The sequence below is a fragment of the Anolis carolinensis genome, chromosome 1 (genome assembly GCF_035594765.1).
Source record: "Anolis carolinensis isolate JA03-04 chromosome 1, rAnoCar3.1.pri, whole genome shotgun sequence".
Classification (NCBI taxonomy): domain Eukaryota; kingdom Metazoa; phylum Chordata; class Lepidosauria; order Squamata; family Dactyloidae; genus Anolis; species Anolis carolinensis.
The window spans coordinates 84,876,649-84,890,776 of NC_085841.1; the positions used below are offsets into that span (position 1 = coordinate 84,876,649).

The window sequence follows — 14,128 nt, forward strand, 5'->3', positions numbered from 1 at the left end:
TTTATTATAAACATTTTGGCGGTCATCCTGTCTACCTATATCATGTTACACATATGGCCACATTATTCATCATAGTGCAATAGTTGCATTTTGCTGACTGTGGCAGAAGCAAAGTTACACATACACTGATGTTATACATTGTGGTTTTGCACTGCACACTGTGCACTGTACAAAAACATTCAGCCATTGACATGTGTTACACAGTCATGCTATTTTGCATGCATAGTTCTGGTGTAGTATCTTTCCACATGCAGATATTTACATTGAGGAGATGCTGGATTGCAGCCAATAGTTATTTTTTGCTCCTTCTTACAAAATGCTAATGTAACAATTAATTAAATGCATCAACCCTTTTGCTACTAAATTTCCCGTGTCTGGTCTTATATTTGATTATGGCTTGTCAAAAGCAATAGAAAGAGCTGAGTTATTCACAGAGTAAGTATCTTGGCATCCCTCTGTCATAGCCTTGGCTCGCATGGCCCTGCCTTTTCCTTTATCTTAGGGTGGAAGGACAGTCTGGACTATTATACAACTGAAATTCCTAGAATTAAAACACACACCAAGGGAGGGAGGCTTTCCAAGAATTTTTACCAGTTAGATTAACTATAAAATCAAGATTCTGCTAGGAATCTACAGACTAATAATTTCCAATCTAGTTCCACTAAAGGTAAAGTGTCACAGCTTGGAAATGTCACTCTTAGAATTCTCTTACTGGCATAGCCCATGCCATATTGGCTGCATGGTAAGGGCCATACCAACAGGAGAACTGCTGGCTTGCATTCTACAAGTTGTATTCCAAAAATAGTAACATTTCTCAGTACATGACTCCAAGAGGCTAATGAAATACATAGAAATTACACACCACTGTAGGATGGCAGTTATCATATTTAATAGACATAAAATAGAACCTAATGGGTCAGCTGGTTCTTTTTATATCGATTCAATTTTAATAGGTATTGTTGAACAAGCCATCAGGTAGTATATACTTTGATCTGTACTCTTGTAATACATCCCCAGGGTGCTTTGAATTAAGTGAAACTCTCTGTATTCAAAGGTAATACTGCTTAAGGAAAAGGTAAAGGTTTTCCCCTGACGTTAAGTCCAGTCATGTCTGACTCTGGGGTGTGGTGCTCATCTCCATTTCTAAGCCGAAGAGCCGGCGCTGTCCGTAGACACCTCCAAGGTCATGTGGCCAGCATGACTGCATGGAGCGCCGTTACCTTCCCGCCGGAGCAGTACCTATTGATCTACTCACATTGGCATGTTTTCGAACTGCTAGGTTGGCAGGAGCTGGAGCTAACAGCGGCCGCTCCCGCCGCTCCCGGGGCTTGAACCTGGGACCTTTCGGTCTGCAGCTCAGTGCTTTAACGCACTTTGCCACCGGGGCTCCAATACTGCTTACTATGGGTAATTTTGTACACAGGTTTTGAAAGAATGGATACAGCTTTTGGAGTTTCAAATTTCAAAGGCCATTTGATTACAACCTTGGACTCTTGATTTATATCTGTCTCTGTTTTGGAGAAAAGTCATGTAAACTGCTCTGGAAATATCTGCATATTCTCCTCCTCCTTGATTCTCTTCTCCTGTTCTGACATCCCAGATCAAGAATAGTAATATCCAAAGCTTCATATATTTTTCTCCCCCTTTTCCTTTTTTCAAAGAGAAAGCTTTGCATTATATTTCTAGTCAAAAATTGTTGACTAGAAAATATAGAACTTGTGGCTTGTGAAATTTGCAATTTGGTATAATCCAGAGCTTCAAAATGTCACTTTTCTAGCCATGCTGACTGATGGAATCTGAGAGGAGGAGTCCAAAGCAAATAATGTTCACAAGCTCTCATTTTGCACACATCATTCTAATTTTGTTGATTGTAGGGAGCACAGAGGAGTAGGACACTGAGAAATTTTCTACACATTTTCAAGTAAAAACTTGTTTTGACATTAAAATGCACTATTTCCACATTATCATACTCTGTGCCCTTTTCTGCATTCATCTGAATCACACATCAGTCTAGTCATATTTCCTGAGAATTAGCTGTGTCTGTAAGTACCCCCCTCATTACATATATATCCAGTGCTTTCAACTAGCCACTTCTTTCCCACTTTTGATAGGGTGGACAAGTACATCTCTCCCAATTCTACTGATACGGCATGGAGAGCCTTGATTAATCCTCATCTGTTCCACCTTTTCAATTGATTTTAAAATGTCCTCTCCTTTGACTTCAACTTTAATATTTGCAAACTGAGTCTGAGGAGTAGGAATAGTTTGGAATTGATTAGCTCACCATGGGGAGAAGAGAGGAGGGAGTGGGACGTCCTGTTTTGCGCTTCCCAGTAGGCTCAGGGGTAAGCAAAATGCTGCATACTTTTATAGCTTCATACTTTCTTCCTCATTAAAACTTTTGATATTTTCAGCAGTCTCTGGTGTTACTTGGCCACTTGTGACCTAGTTCTTTTCTGTGAAATGTTTGAGGGTATGTGAGTAGTCTGAACTTGATTGACACTGACTAATGACCACAATGTTGTTGAGCTCCATGGAGTCCGACAATGATGGGAAATAACGACAGTGGTGGGCAGTAGAAGAAGAAAGACCATTGCAAATATAGCCATGAACAATGTGTTCCAGGCTTTGCTTATGATTTATGGGTTGTTGTTTTTTAACACAGCATGACAAGAATCATTCTTACCTGGTATAAATTGGCAAGGTAGTGTTTGGTGTTTATCAAAAATGGCTGGTTGACTCCTGGATGATCTACATCATGAGCTGCAGCAGCCAGTAGTCCAAGCATAATGTCCAGAGGAGTGAGGAAGTTAGCTAGCTGTACCATGAAGAAAACAAACACAAGATCATTATATTCTGGCCCTGTTGATGGAGCATATTGTAACTGATTTTAATCTTTGTGTTTGTTTTGAATTGTATGTTCTTGTTTTATGTTTATTATTTTTGCTATGTTTAATTTGTTGTATGGTTTCTTTTTGGCAATTGAATGTTTTGCTATGTTGGGAACCGCCCTGAGTCCTCTTGAGGAGATAGGGCGGTATATAAAGTTTTATTTATAATTATATTAAGGTGAAATAAAGTACACTGCTGCTTTTCTTACCATACACAGTGAAATGAACTCACACTTATAAAAACCACCCAACTATTATATATTAATGTACTTCCTTTTGAAATAACCTTTAAGTTGTGTGTGGGGAGGGGAGGACCAATTGCAGTGTCCAATATTAAAACAAGACTTAAATATTTAAACAATATACAATATAAAAAGATATCTTCTAAATCTCTACTGCCAAAAGCTGAAATACAAAGGATACCACCCTAACATTATCAAGCACTTCAATGCTGCTACAGTGACTAGTGTTGTGGGATTATTTACTATCTATATCAAGCAGAGTGCAGCATAGCCAGTGTAGTATAAGCATGTGGCAGAAAACAGGAGAAAACACTCAGGATGCTCTTGTAAGATTAAAAAAGGGGAAAACTTACATTTAGTGTTTCAGGAAATCCATCTTGGGATAGGAAAGGAGATAGACAAAAGATTACCTAAATTTCAGTAGAAGAGCCCGTAAAAGCTGGCTCTCGTGTGTGGACGTAAGCTATCCTGGGGCAGGCACCTCCCTTTGCAGACAAAGGACTAACTTTTGGGACAAAGGGGTAGTGACCTCTGCAGACAGGCAGGAAGCAAAAGGCCTTAAGTATATGCATCAAAGAAAGAAACAGAGAGGTGAAACAAAAGGGCAGGCATGTTCTCTAGAATGCCCTCTCATAAATCATTTTATAGATGTGTTGATGCCTCTTTGCTTCCAATAAGTGTACAGTTTTTGTTGTTGTCTTTTGAAAAACATAATGTTAGACCGGTTTGCCAAGTGTCAAAGATGAAACTAAGGGACAGGCACAGAACGGAACTGGAAGTAGGAACTGCAAACATCCAAAGTCTGAGGTGAGGTTTAAGGGGGTGGTGGCCCTGGGGCAGAGCTCATTCAAAAGTCTGGGTTGTGGCCTCTTCTCCAAAGGGACTCCAGCCAGATGGATGAGAAAACCTTTCGTATTGATTAAAGGGACCCCCAAATACACTACTGCTGCTGTTGCCACCTTTTACACTATTTGGGTCGCACCTTTTCCACTCTGGGAAGGGAGGGAGGAAGGAAGGAGAGGCTGGTGGAAATACAGGACAATTGACATCTCGGGAAAGAATGTAACAGGATGCAGCATATTTCATTCAAATACAGGACTGTTCCTTAAAATCTGGAATGCCTGGTAACCCTGATGTTAGCCAATTTTAAAAATGAGCACTTTTGACTAAATGCTTGAGGCAAGGAACTAAAATATTATATATGTTGAGCCGGTGCTGAAAAACAGCATCAACCCCATTGTACCAAGATATACTAACTGGCCATGCTAAGGTCATGCAGTACTCTGAAATGCTGGTCTATGCTCTGAAATTTCATAACATCTTGAAACATATAAATTGGCACATCTATCAAAGAAATGAACTAGACCAGTGGTTCTCAACCTGTAGGTCCCCAGATATTTTGACCTTCAACTCCCAGAAATCCTAACAGCTGATAAACTGGCTGGGATTTTTGGGAGTTGTAGGCCAAAACACCCGGGGATCCACAGGGTGAGAACAACTGGACTAGACTGAAACCAGATGAAGTTGGGATAATATTTAAGCCAATGCACAAGAACTAAAGATCTACTGTGTTTATTTCTAGTTTACAGCAGGAATGAACTGTAAACCCGAGGCTATAAGAGGTCTTCCAAGGATGGGTTTTTGGTCCCAGATGACTCCTTTTTTGTAACTATAAAAGGTTGATTTCTTTTGTGGAAGCCCATAGTTGTTTGGTTTAGATATTCAGTAAGTCACAGACCCCTCCGGAGTGTTAGTATCTTAAAAAAATAATTTCAAAACAAGAAATGACCTTCCATCCCCTTCTGTAGGTTTTTTTATAGCATTTTTGATAGACCATGAGGTCTCTATCTTGTCCCAAGGACAGAAAGAGAGCTCCTGAAGTTTTAGCTGACTTTGTGTTTGTGGATTTTCAAAATAAAACTATATATACTTAAATTCTTACAATCTAGATTAATAAAAGAACATGTATATCTTTATATTTCATATTTAATATGTGATGGCTTTAGTATACAGTAAGTATGCACTAAATTTGCCACTACAGTAGAGTCTCACTTATCCAACATAAACGGGCCAGCAGAAGGTTGGATAAGCGAATATGTTGAATAATAAGGCGGGATTAAGGAAAAGCCTATTACACATTGAAATAGGTTATTATTTTACAAATTAATCACCAAAACATCATGTTTAACAACAAATTTGACAGAAAAAGTAGTTCAATACGCAGTAATGCTATGTAGTAATTACTGTATTTATGAATTTAGCACCAAAATATCATGATGTATTGAAAACATTGACTACAAAAATGTGTTGGATAATCCAGAATGTTGGATAAGCGAGTGTTGGATAAGTGAGACTCTACTGTAATTCATAAACTTTGCCATAAAACATAGCGAACAATGTCATCTAGCGAATGAAATAATAATTAGCCGATTTTTAAAGGCCCTAAACCAGGTTTTAGGATGTTTAGGGAGCAGGTCCACCAAGTCATGAAACTCCCCAGGTGACCCTGATGGGGATTATTGGGAGAAGAAGAGCCATGGACACCACCTTTAGCTCATTAGAGCAAACGTGGGGTATAATTGTAGTTCCCAGATAGATGAGAAAACCTTTTGTATTTTATCTGCCACCTTGAACAGTTCACTTGTCTCCATTTAGTCCAACACTAGCAAAAGCCAGCCAATTTCCTCTAGCAGCAAAACATGAAATTAGGAATGGAGGAAATTGTAGTTCAACAACATCTGGATAGCCATGCTTACCCAATAATTTTAAAGTACTGAGGATAGCGAAAAAATGATTAGGCAAGAAGAAAGGAAATTTAATAGCTATCCAATGAATTCTCCCGTGCAAATGCCTCTCTGCACTGAAGCTACATTAACCCACTAGGCTCAGTCACTACACACTGTTGCTTAAAAATTAATTTGCTTCCTGACTCTAGAATAACCATTTATTGAGCCTTGGTACAACTAGGACTAATGCTGTTTTTAGTCCTGGTCCAAAAGCTGCCAGGTTTTTAAACCCCTAAATCATTTGCCACTGAAACAGTCGAACCAATGTGTGCCAGGACACTTTATTACCTCTAGTGCAATAGAAAGTTGATTTGTGAGAAGCGTAACGAATTTTTCAGTACAAGGTTTACAGTGGGAAAATGGAGAGACACTGCGCACTGGTAAGGACTTTTACCTTGGGCTCCTTAAGGTAGCAGTGCATGGCTTGGGTAACATCAGCAGCGTGGACAGCATTGTGGTATGGATTTTGGCTATGATAATCTTCTTGCACCATAACTAGACGCAAAAGAATGAGCAAAATATTCCATTAGTTTCACTTGACCAGGAGTTCCTTCTTTTAAAAAAAAAAGCTTAATGGCCTTGTATGAGGCTCTCCTTGGGTGGGAACAAAAACCACAGCCATATTATAGAAAAGATTTCTCAAACCATTAAAGAATCTAGACCTACTTTATAAATCACTCTTTTATTGCTTTTCATGAAAGCACTGTTTCAGAAGAAAAATAAATAGTGTTTTAGGAGAGGAAAGAGAGAATATATGATGGGTAATGACTGCAGACTATTTTCACACATGGATCAAGGAAGGGAGGCTGCACCTTCTAAAGCAACAACAGGAAAGGGGCCCTTATTCCCAAACACGGAGCTAAGAAAAATTATTTTTTGTGGCTACCAATTCCTTGAATTGTCCAGTATCCATACTGACTTATTTATTTAAGAAATGTATACCCTGCCTTAAGGGCCCAAGACGGCTTACAACAGATAAAATATGCATTTAAAACATTTAAAACCAAATATTAGTAATTGCTGTTAACGTCCTAAAACATACATTAAACTATAATGAAACATTTAAACTTTAAAACCACTCATAAATACACCATACAGCCCAGATTCTTTGTAAGTCCTGAGTTCAGTCAAAGGCTTCCTTAAAAAGATGGAGTTTAGGAGGAGCTTTAAAACCTAACAGAGGGGACACTGCTCTAATAGTCCTTGAGAAGTCATTCCAAAGCCACTCCCCAAAAGGACACCTCTCTGGAAATCTTTAACCTGAGTGAATCACAGAACTTAGTCGACACCAGCCTTTCTCCACTAGATCTGAGAGTTCTCGCTGGTGTGTATTATGGGACCCACTGAAACAAGCAGTCTGGGCCAATGCTGTGAAGGGCTTTAAATGTCAAAAGCAGCACCTTGAGTGGGGCCTGGAAACTAATTGGCAGCCAATGAAGCTGCCTCAGGAGCGGAGTAATATGTTCTCTTACATCTGCTCCCGTTAGCAGTTTGGCTGCAGATCTTTGAACAAATTGGTTTCTGAACCATTTTCAAAGGCAGCCCCACATAAAGTGCAGGTGGGATGTAACTAAAGCATGTACCACTGTGGCCAAGTCGTTTTTTTTTCCAGGAACGGTCACAGTTGGTGCACCAGTTTAAGTTGTGCAAAGTCGATCCTGGTAACCTCCATCATAAATTTAAGGGTTTAAGAGAAATCCAGAATCAACCTCAAACTGCGGACCTGGGCTTTCAGGGGGAGTATAACCTTGTTCAGCTCAGGTTGTAACCCTATTCCCGGATCCAGCCTACTTGAGACCAGTAGTACTTCCATCTTATCTGGATTGAGTTTCAATTTGTTTACTGTCATTCAGCCCATCACTGCCTCCAGGAACTGGTTCAGGTGCAGCATGGCTTCCTTGGCTTTATCAGGTGGGAAGGAGTAGTAGAGTTGGGCATCGTCTGCTTACAGGTGATACCAAATCCCAAAACTGTATGATCTGTCCCAGCGGTTTCATGTAGGTGTTAAATAATATTGGGGAAAGTGATGAGCCCTGTGGGACCCCACAGCCCAATGGCCATGAGGTCTAGCAGGTCTGCCCAACACCACCTTCTGACTACGATCTGTACTGAAACAAACATATTCTCAGTCCTCTGTGAGTGTTATCACTTTTTTAAAAACTAGCATGTTAAAACTCCCCAATTAATTATACTTTCCAGTTCTAGGCTAGCTCATTTCATCTGGAAAACTGGCAGAGAATTTGACAACTTTCTGCTCCTATTAGCATAAAAAGTGAGAAATCCTCCATGCAGATGCCCAATTTCAACTCACAGGGGACTGATAGAAAAATGTCACACTAACTCTACATTCAGGAAGAATGCAAGACAGAATGGGACATTTTCTGTTGTTATAGTCCCCTTGGGGAGAAGGGCAGGGTAGAAATATCGGAAATAAATAAATAAATAAATAAATAAATAAATAAAAAGAGCTGGCTATTCTGAATAGTTAGTGGAGACATCTGCTCATAATTCAATTTTGCCATGAGCACAGTGGCAAAGCATTCATTGATGATGTAAAGTAAAACATATTCTTAAGAACCTTTCTCCTTTGGTCAAGCAAGTTCAGAAAAAAATAGGGATGGCTAATAATTTTGTTCAGCTCCTTCTTAAATAAGAACTTTACAACATTTGCAATAATTAAAATGGAAAGGATTATTTCTTTATAATAAAATATCAAATGTGGATGAAAGCAAAGCCAACTGTCAGGTCCATCTATCCAAAGCAATGTAACTTCTTGACTCTTAAACAATCTGGATTTGAATGCATACGTAGCCACCCTAGTTTGTAGTGCTGAATTCGGTTTGCCACCACTTTTTAATTTTAGAGGGTTTTCATCTTGAACAGGAACATCGAAGGCAGGCATAAACAGGTCCTTTTGTGCTGAGAATAACTGTGTTCATGTATGTATTTATGTATTTACCACATTTATATCCCTCCTTTCTCACCCCGTAGAGGACTCAAGGCGGCTTTACAAAAAGGCACAATTCAATGCCACAAACATACATACAATAAAATCACAAATACATTAATACTAACAAGTTAAAAACATTTCAACATTAAAGATAAAAACATCTCAACATTAAAACCAAAAAAACCAACGAACTGAAACCATATGATCCAAAGTCGTAGTCCATAGTCATTCCAATTGTCATTTCACTATTTCTTTAATTGTATTTCTTTAATTGCACTTCAGTTGAAAAGCTTGGTCCCAAAGCCATGTTTTTACTTTTTTTTCTGAAGGTCAGGAGGGAGGGAGACGATCTAATTTTGCTGTGGAGGGCATTTCACAGGCGAGGGCCCACAATTGAGAAGGCCATCACTGAGATGTATGTATGGGTGTGTGTGTGTGTGTGTGTGTATACACACACACACACACACACATGTATACACACACAGAGAGATGCATGTACCTTCAAGTCATCTCTTGATTTATGGCAACTCCATGAATTTGAGAATGTTGTCTTAGATAAGAAATACTCAAAGGTAGTTTTGCCAGTTCTTCCCCCTGAAATATAGTGTAAAGCACCTGGTTTTTGCTGATGGTCTCCCATCCAGATATTAACCTAGGCTGACTTGTTAAGCTTCCAAAATCAGACAGAATCTGGTTCTTTTAGAACATTTACAATTGAAAATAGCCATAACTCATTAAATCTCAAATTTGTTTAATCAAATTAATTAAAATCTTTGAAAATTATGGTAAATTGTTACTTCAAAAATACTGACAACACTGTTGCTAATCTGCAGTGGCACTTTAATTTTGCTGGTGTAAATTGGAAAAAATCTTCTGTTTGTTTAAAGAAGAACTTTATAAACATTCTCAAAAGTTTTCATGAATTCGATAAAATAACTGGAATTTTTTAAAAAGAAATGGAAATTGAGAAGTGTTTCTTATTGAGTAAATGGGACACTTTATAAGTCCATCTATCTATCGATTGCCTGTGGTGGTTTGGGCTGTACCAAACCAAAACTTGCATTTCTCAGTAATAATCTCTCAGTGCAGAAGAGCCCAATTCTTTTCTTCCTGCTTGTCAGAATAGTCTCTGAAAACGTTTCACTCTTCTAGAAATGAATTTATGAGTGTGCAGTATGTTTCACTGACCAGCAGATGTCGTAATGAAAAAAGACAAACGGACACTCTGAAAAATTAACTACCAGAAAGTTTTACCAGGCAAAATAGTTAATGTCTCCTTTTTTGCTTTGTTTACCTTCTTGCCCTGCTGAAAAATTCTGAAGAATTTGAATTTTTACATTGAATGCTGGTCTAATAAAAACCAAAATAACTGTGCTATTGTTAACTGCCGTCTTGGATTTGTGATGATCCTATGAATGAGAGACCGCCTAGTCATCCTGTCAACAGCTCTGCATGTTTCTTTGGCTGGACATATTAATCTGTATTGGGGTTCTCTTTCTTTCCTACTGACTTCAGTCTTATCTAACATCATTCTCTTTTCTAATGAGTCACATCTTCTCATGCTATGTCCATAGTATGATAGTCCTAATCTAGTCATCTATGGTTCTAGGGAGATATTAGTTAGAATAATAGTAGTTTCCACCTCTGTAGATTGAAGCAACTCTGTTGGTATGCTATCTGTTCCTTGTGATTTATTTCTTCCAAGGGCTCTGAGTTCATCTTCTGCTTTACTTTCTAAAATTAGACGTTCATCTTTAAATTGGTTTTCTTTGAATGGATCTGTCATTCTTTCATGTTATTTATACTGTTTTCCTCATCTTTTTATTTCCATTTGTGTAATGTGGCCTCCTGGGGTCATAGGCATAGGCCGGGCTTAGCACAACAGGCTAAACCACTGTGCTGCAGAAAGAACTTGCTGATTGAAAGGTTCATGCCCATGTTGAGGATGAGCTCCTGCCGTTAGCTCCAGCTCACCTGCCCCCTAGTAGGGTTGAAAGCAGAAAATGCAAGTAGATAAAATAGATACCACTTTTAGCAGGGAGGTTATAAACGCGCCTTTAAGGGCATCAATCAAGGAAGCTGAAAGCTCAATGAACGACATGGAAGCTCAATGGAAGGCATGGAAGATGAAGCGACAGCACCTCTTTATGGCCAAAGCTGAGCACAACATCTAAAGATCCCAGAAACAGGATTGCTTCTTCTGTGTTGTCTGTCCTTTTTAAATTGTATAACTGGCATTTAATGTTTGCCATATATGTGTTCTGTAAAGCCTCTCTGAGTCCCTTTCAAAGTTAAAGGGGGGGGGATAAATACTGTAGAAAAATATGCTGCTTGGCAGGGGGTTGAACTGGATGGCCCATTAGGTCTCTTCCAACTCTATGATTCTATACAGGCATCCCCATTCTTGGTTTAAAATTCCTTTTGATTTCTTAGATCTTGTGGAAGAGGCCTCTTGTTAATCCTTTTATGTTATCATCTTCTCTGTCTCCTAATTGATTATAATTATCCTCATCTCTGAGCACAGTTTATTGAGCAGTTGCAGATTTGATTTCTACATTGTCCATCCATACAGTTGCCTCTTTGGAAAATGTGTTTGTGATGAACAAACTGTTGGCCTTGCAACATTCAATGAAGTCTCCCTACTGCTTGATTTCTTGGTCATATGGCAAATTTCCCTACAATGTAAGGCCCTGTGTTTCCAGCAGTACATACATTCAGTAGGTAAACTTAAAAAAATCTTTTAGGGAAATGAAGATACAGTTGCAATCCATTGCTAAGGAAGATGTGAAACACACAGAAACTGATGCTGGTGGGGGAGCAGGAAATGAAAGCCAGCCCTTATAAAGCAAAGCATTTTTGTCCTGTAAGATTTTTTTTTTTTTTTGCATCAGGCCATGCTTTTGCTTGTGCAAGATGTCTCTGGTCTCATTAATAGCAAAACCTGCTAGGTTGTGGGGCATATTGCATGTTGGACAGCAGAAACCATTCATTTTCCTTTCAGTTTCTTTGTCCTTTTGGATCAAAGTTGAAAAGAAGATGGGGATTTTAAAGGAATCCCTAATGGTGGGAAAGGGGAGATCCTAGACCTAACTTTTCTGAGTCCAGTGCAGAAGTTCTAAATGGCAAAAGTTACTTCATGTTTAGGACCATGACTATTTTGAGGCAAAACAAGATGTGGTAGAGTGTTGCCTTGTTTTGTAGGAGAGATGCAACCATGATAAGCCAATTGGCTATAGGGACTGCTCCAAAGATTTAGGATGTATCACAAGCAGATTCATGCCACACAACTCCCCACCCTGCCCTAAGAGAGAAAATGAATGAGATGAAATGCCTGCAATGCTAACTAGCAACAAGTCCTTCTTTTCTCAGTGCCTATTTGGATTGTTCTAAAAGACCTGAAAGACCTCAGTCATCAATTATTATAGGACTAGGAGCAATGGTAGAGCCTTTCTCAGACCTTAACTGTCATGTGTTGATTATGGCAGTGAAACTTAAAGTTAAAACCATCAAGTGATTGAACTTTGCCAAGGGCCTAGACCATGCATGGACAAACTTTGGCCCTCCAAGTTGTTAGGAATGGTGAGAGTTCAAGTTCAAAACACCTGGAGGACAAAGTTTGCCCATACCTGGTCTAGACTCTTTGTAAGGTCATCCAAGGCTACTGCTCAGAGTTGAAACTTTAAATTATTTTAAAGAAATATTTGAAGTTTTTTTTAAAAAAGTTTTCATCTATGTGTTATTTTATCACTTTTTATTAACTGTGCATTGCCTCAGGGGCCCTGGAGGACTTCGAGGCAATACATGAAGGCTATAGACAAACAATAAAAAAGTGCAGGCAAATGGGCCTGAAAGCAAATGAGGCTTGAATTCTCCTTAAAAGCCAAAATAGCTAAGCTGAGGCTGTCTTACTTTAGAAATTACATGATACAATACTGTATAACTAATTGGAAATGATGATAATGGTAGGTGAAGTGGAGAGTAAGAGGGAAAGAGGAAGACGGCATTGCAGGAGAATGGATTTCATCAAGGAAGCCATGTCTTGAAATGGCACGTTGCTGTCTCTTAGAGGTGTCTCATTCACAAGATGACTGTAAATTGAAGCTGGTCTGACCATAAACTACAACAGCAGCAAGAACAACGAGAACATGGGTAGAGCTGGAGATGGGCATACTTTGCATAAGGCTAATAGGGAAGAAAGAAGAAAGTCTTCATTGTGGAACACATTACGAGCTGCCAGCACTGACAGAATGATTTATTAAACGAGTGAATAAATATTCTTAACAAAATCTTTTCTGCTTCAAATTTTGCACTAATATTTAGCTTGGATCCAAATGACATTTTGCTTAGAAAGGCAAACAATATATCCTTTCTCATAAAACTGTAAGTACAGTATGACACGTATGAGTACCCACAGTTTTACCTGCTGACATCTGATAAAATAGGCGCTCTCTAAAGATTTCCTAGGTCCTCCAAGATTCTATGCTGTGCCTTCACCAGAAGTTACCATAAAAAATCCACAAGTTAACTGAAACTATTGGTACAGGGGGACACACCGCTAGCAATTTTCTAGGTTCTTCAGCATGACTCAATGGCAGGCATGGACAAACTTTGGCCCTCCAGGTGTTTTGGACTTCAGCTCCCACAATTCCTATATCAGCCGGTAGGCTGTTAGGAACTGTGGGAGTTGAAGTTAAAACACCTGGAGGGCAAAGTTTGCCCATGACTGCTCTATTATAACCTAGGGCAACACTTGTTCATTTCAACAGGGTTTGCTATTATCTATTGCAAGTGCAGGAATATGTCTTTCATGGATATGGGGGGCCATACTAAATGAAAGGAAAGGAGAAATCCCTTTTCCTGATAGCCCCTTTTCAGTTTAAAATTCCTCCCCCCTCTACTTTTTCTCCTCAGAAAGATAAGTGTTTATGAAAGTAAATTCTGAAGTATCCCAGCTCAGAAAGTATAGCCCAAGTTATGGAAGTAAGATTAACGGTGATTTTTTATTAACAAGAAAAAAGCCTGTACTTCTATAACATATATTTCTGTAACATTCACTTGAATCCTTTGTTTATATCAAAGGGAGCAAAAAGAAGAAGAACCAGAGTGGGTGTAACTAAAGTGTTATTTGCCACAGAATTAAGGTGGGGAATACTTTAAAAACAAAACAAAAAATGTGTTGGTAGACCAGAACTCTTATAATCCCTTTATAGGCCATGTTCTCTGGGACTTTCAAAATATTTGAAGGAACCCTTTACAGCT

General features: G+C 38.9%; 1 protein-coding gene across 6 annotated transcripts in view; it reads right to left on the minus strand.

Annotated features, from left to right (window-relative positions):
* The window catches only part of pde7b (phosphodiesterase 7B), a 243,153-nt gene that overhangs the window by 15,985 nt on the left and 213,040 nt on the right, over positions 1-14,128 (minus strand). For all 6 annotated transcript variants that reach the window (XM_008114527.3, XM_008114526.3, XM_008114525.3 and 3 more), the window contains 2 exons: positions 6,314-6,414; positions 2,687-2,818 (listed from right to left, as the gene is read on the minus strand). In XM_008114527.3, the coding sequence (XP_008112734.1) occupies positions 2,687-2,818; positions 6,314-6,414 (233 nt within the window). The remainder of the gene's footprint in view (positions 1-2,686; positions 2,819-6,313; positions 6,415-14,128) is intronic.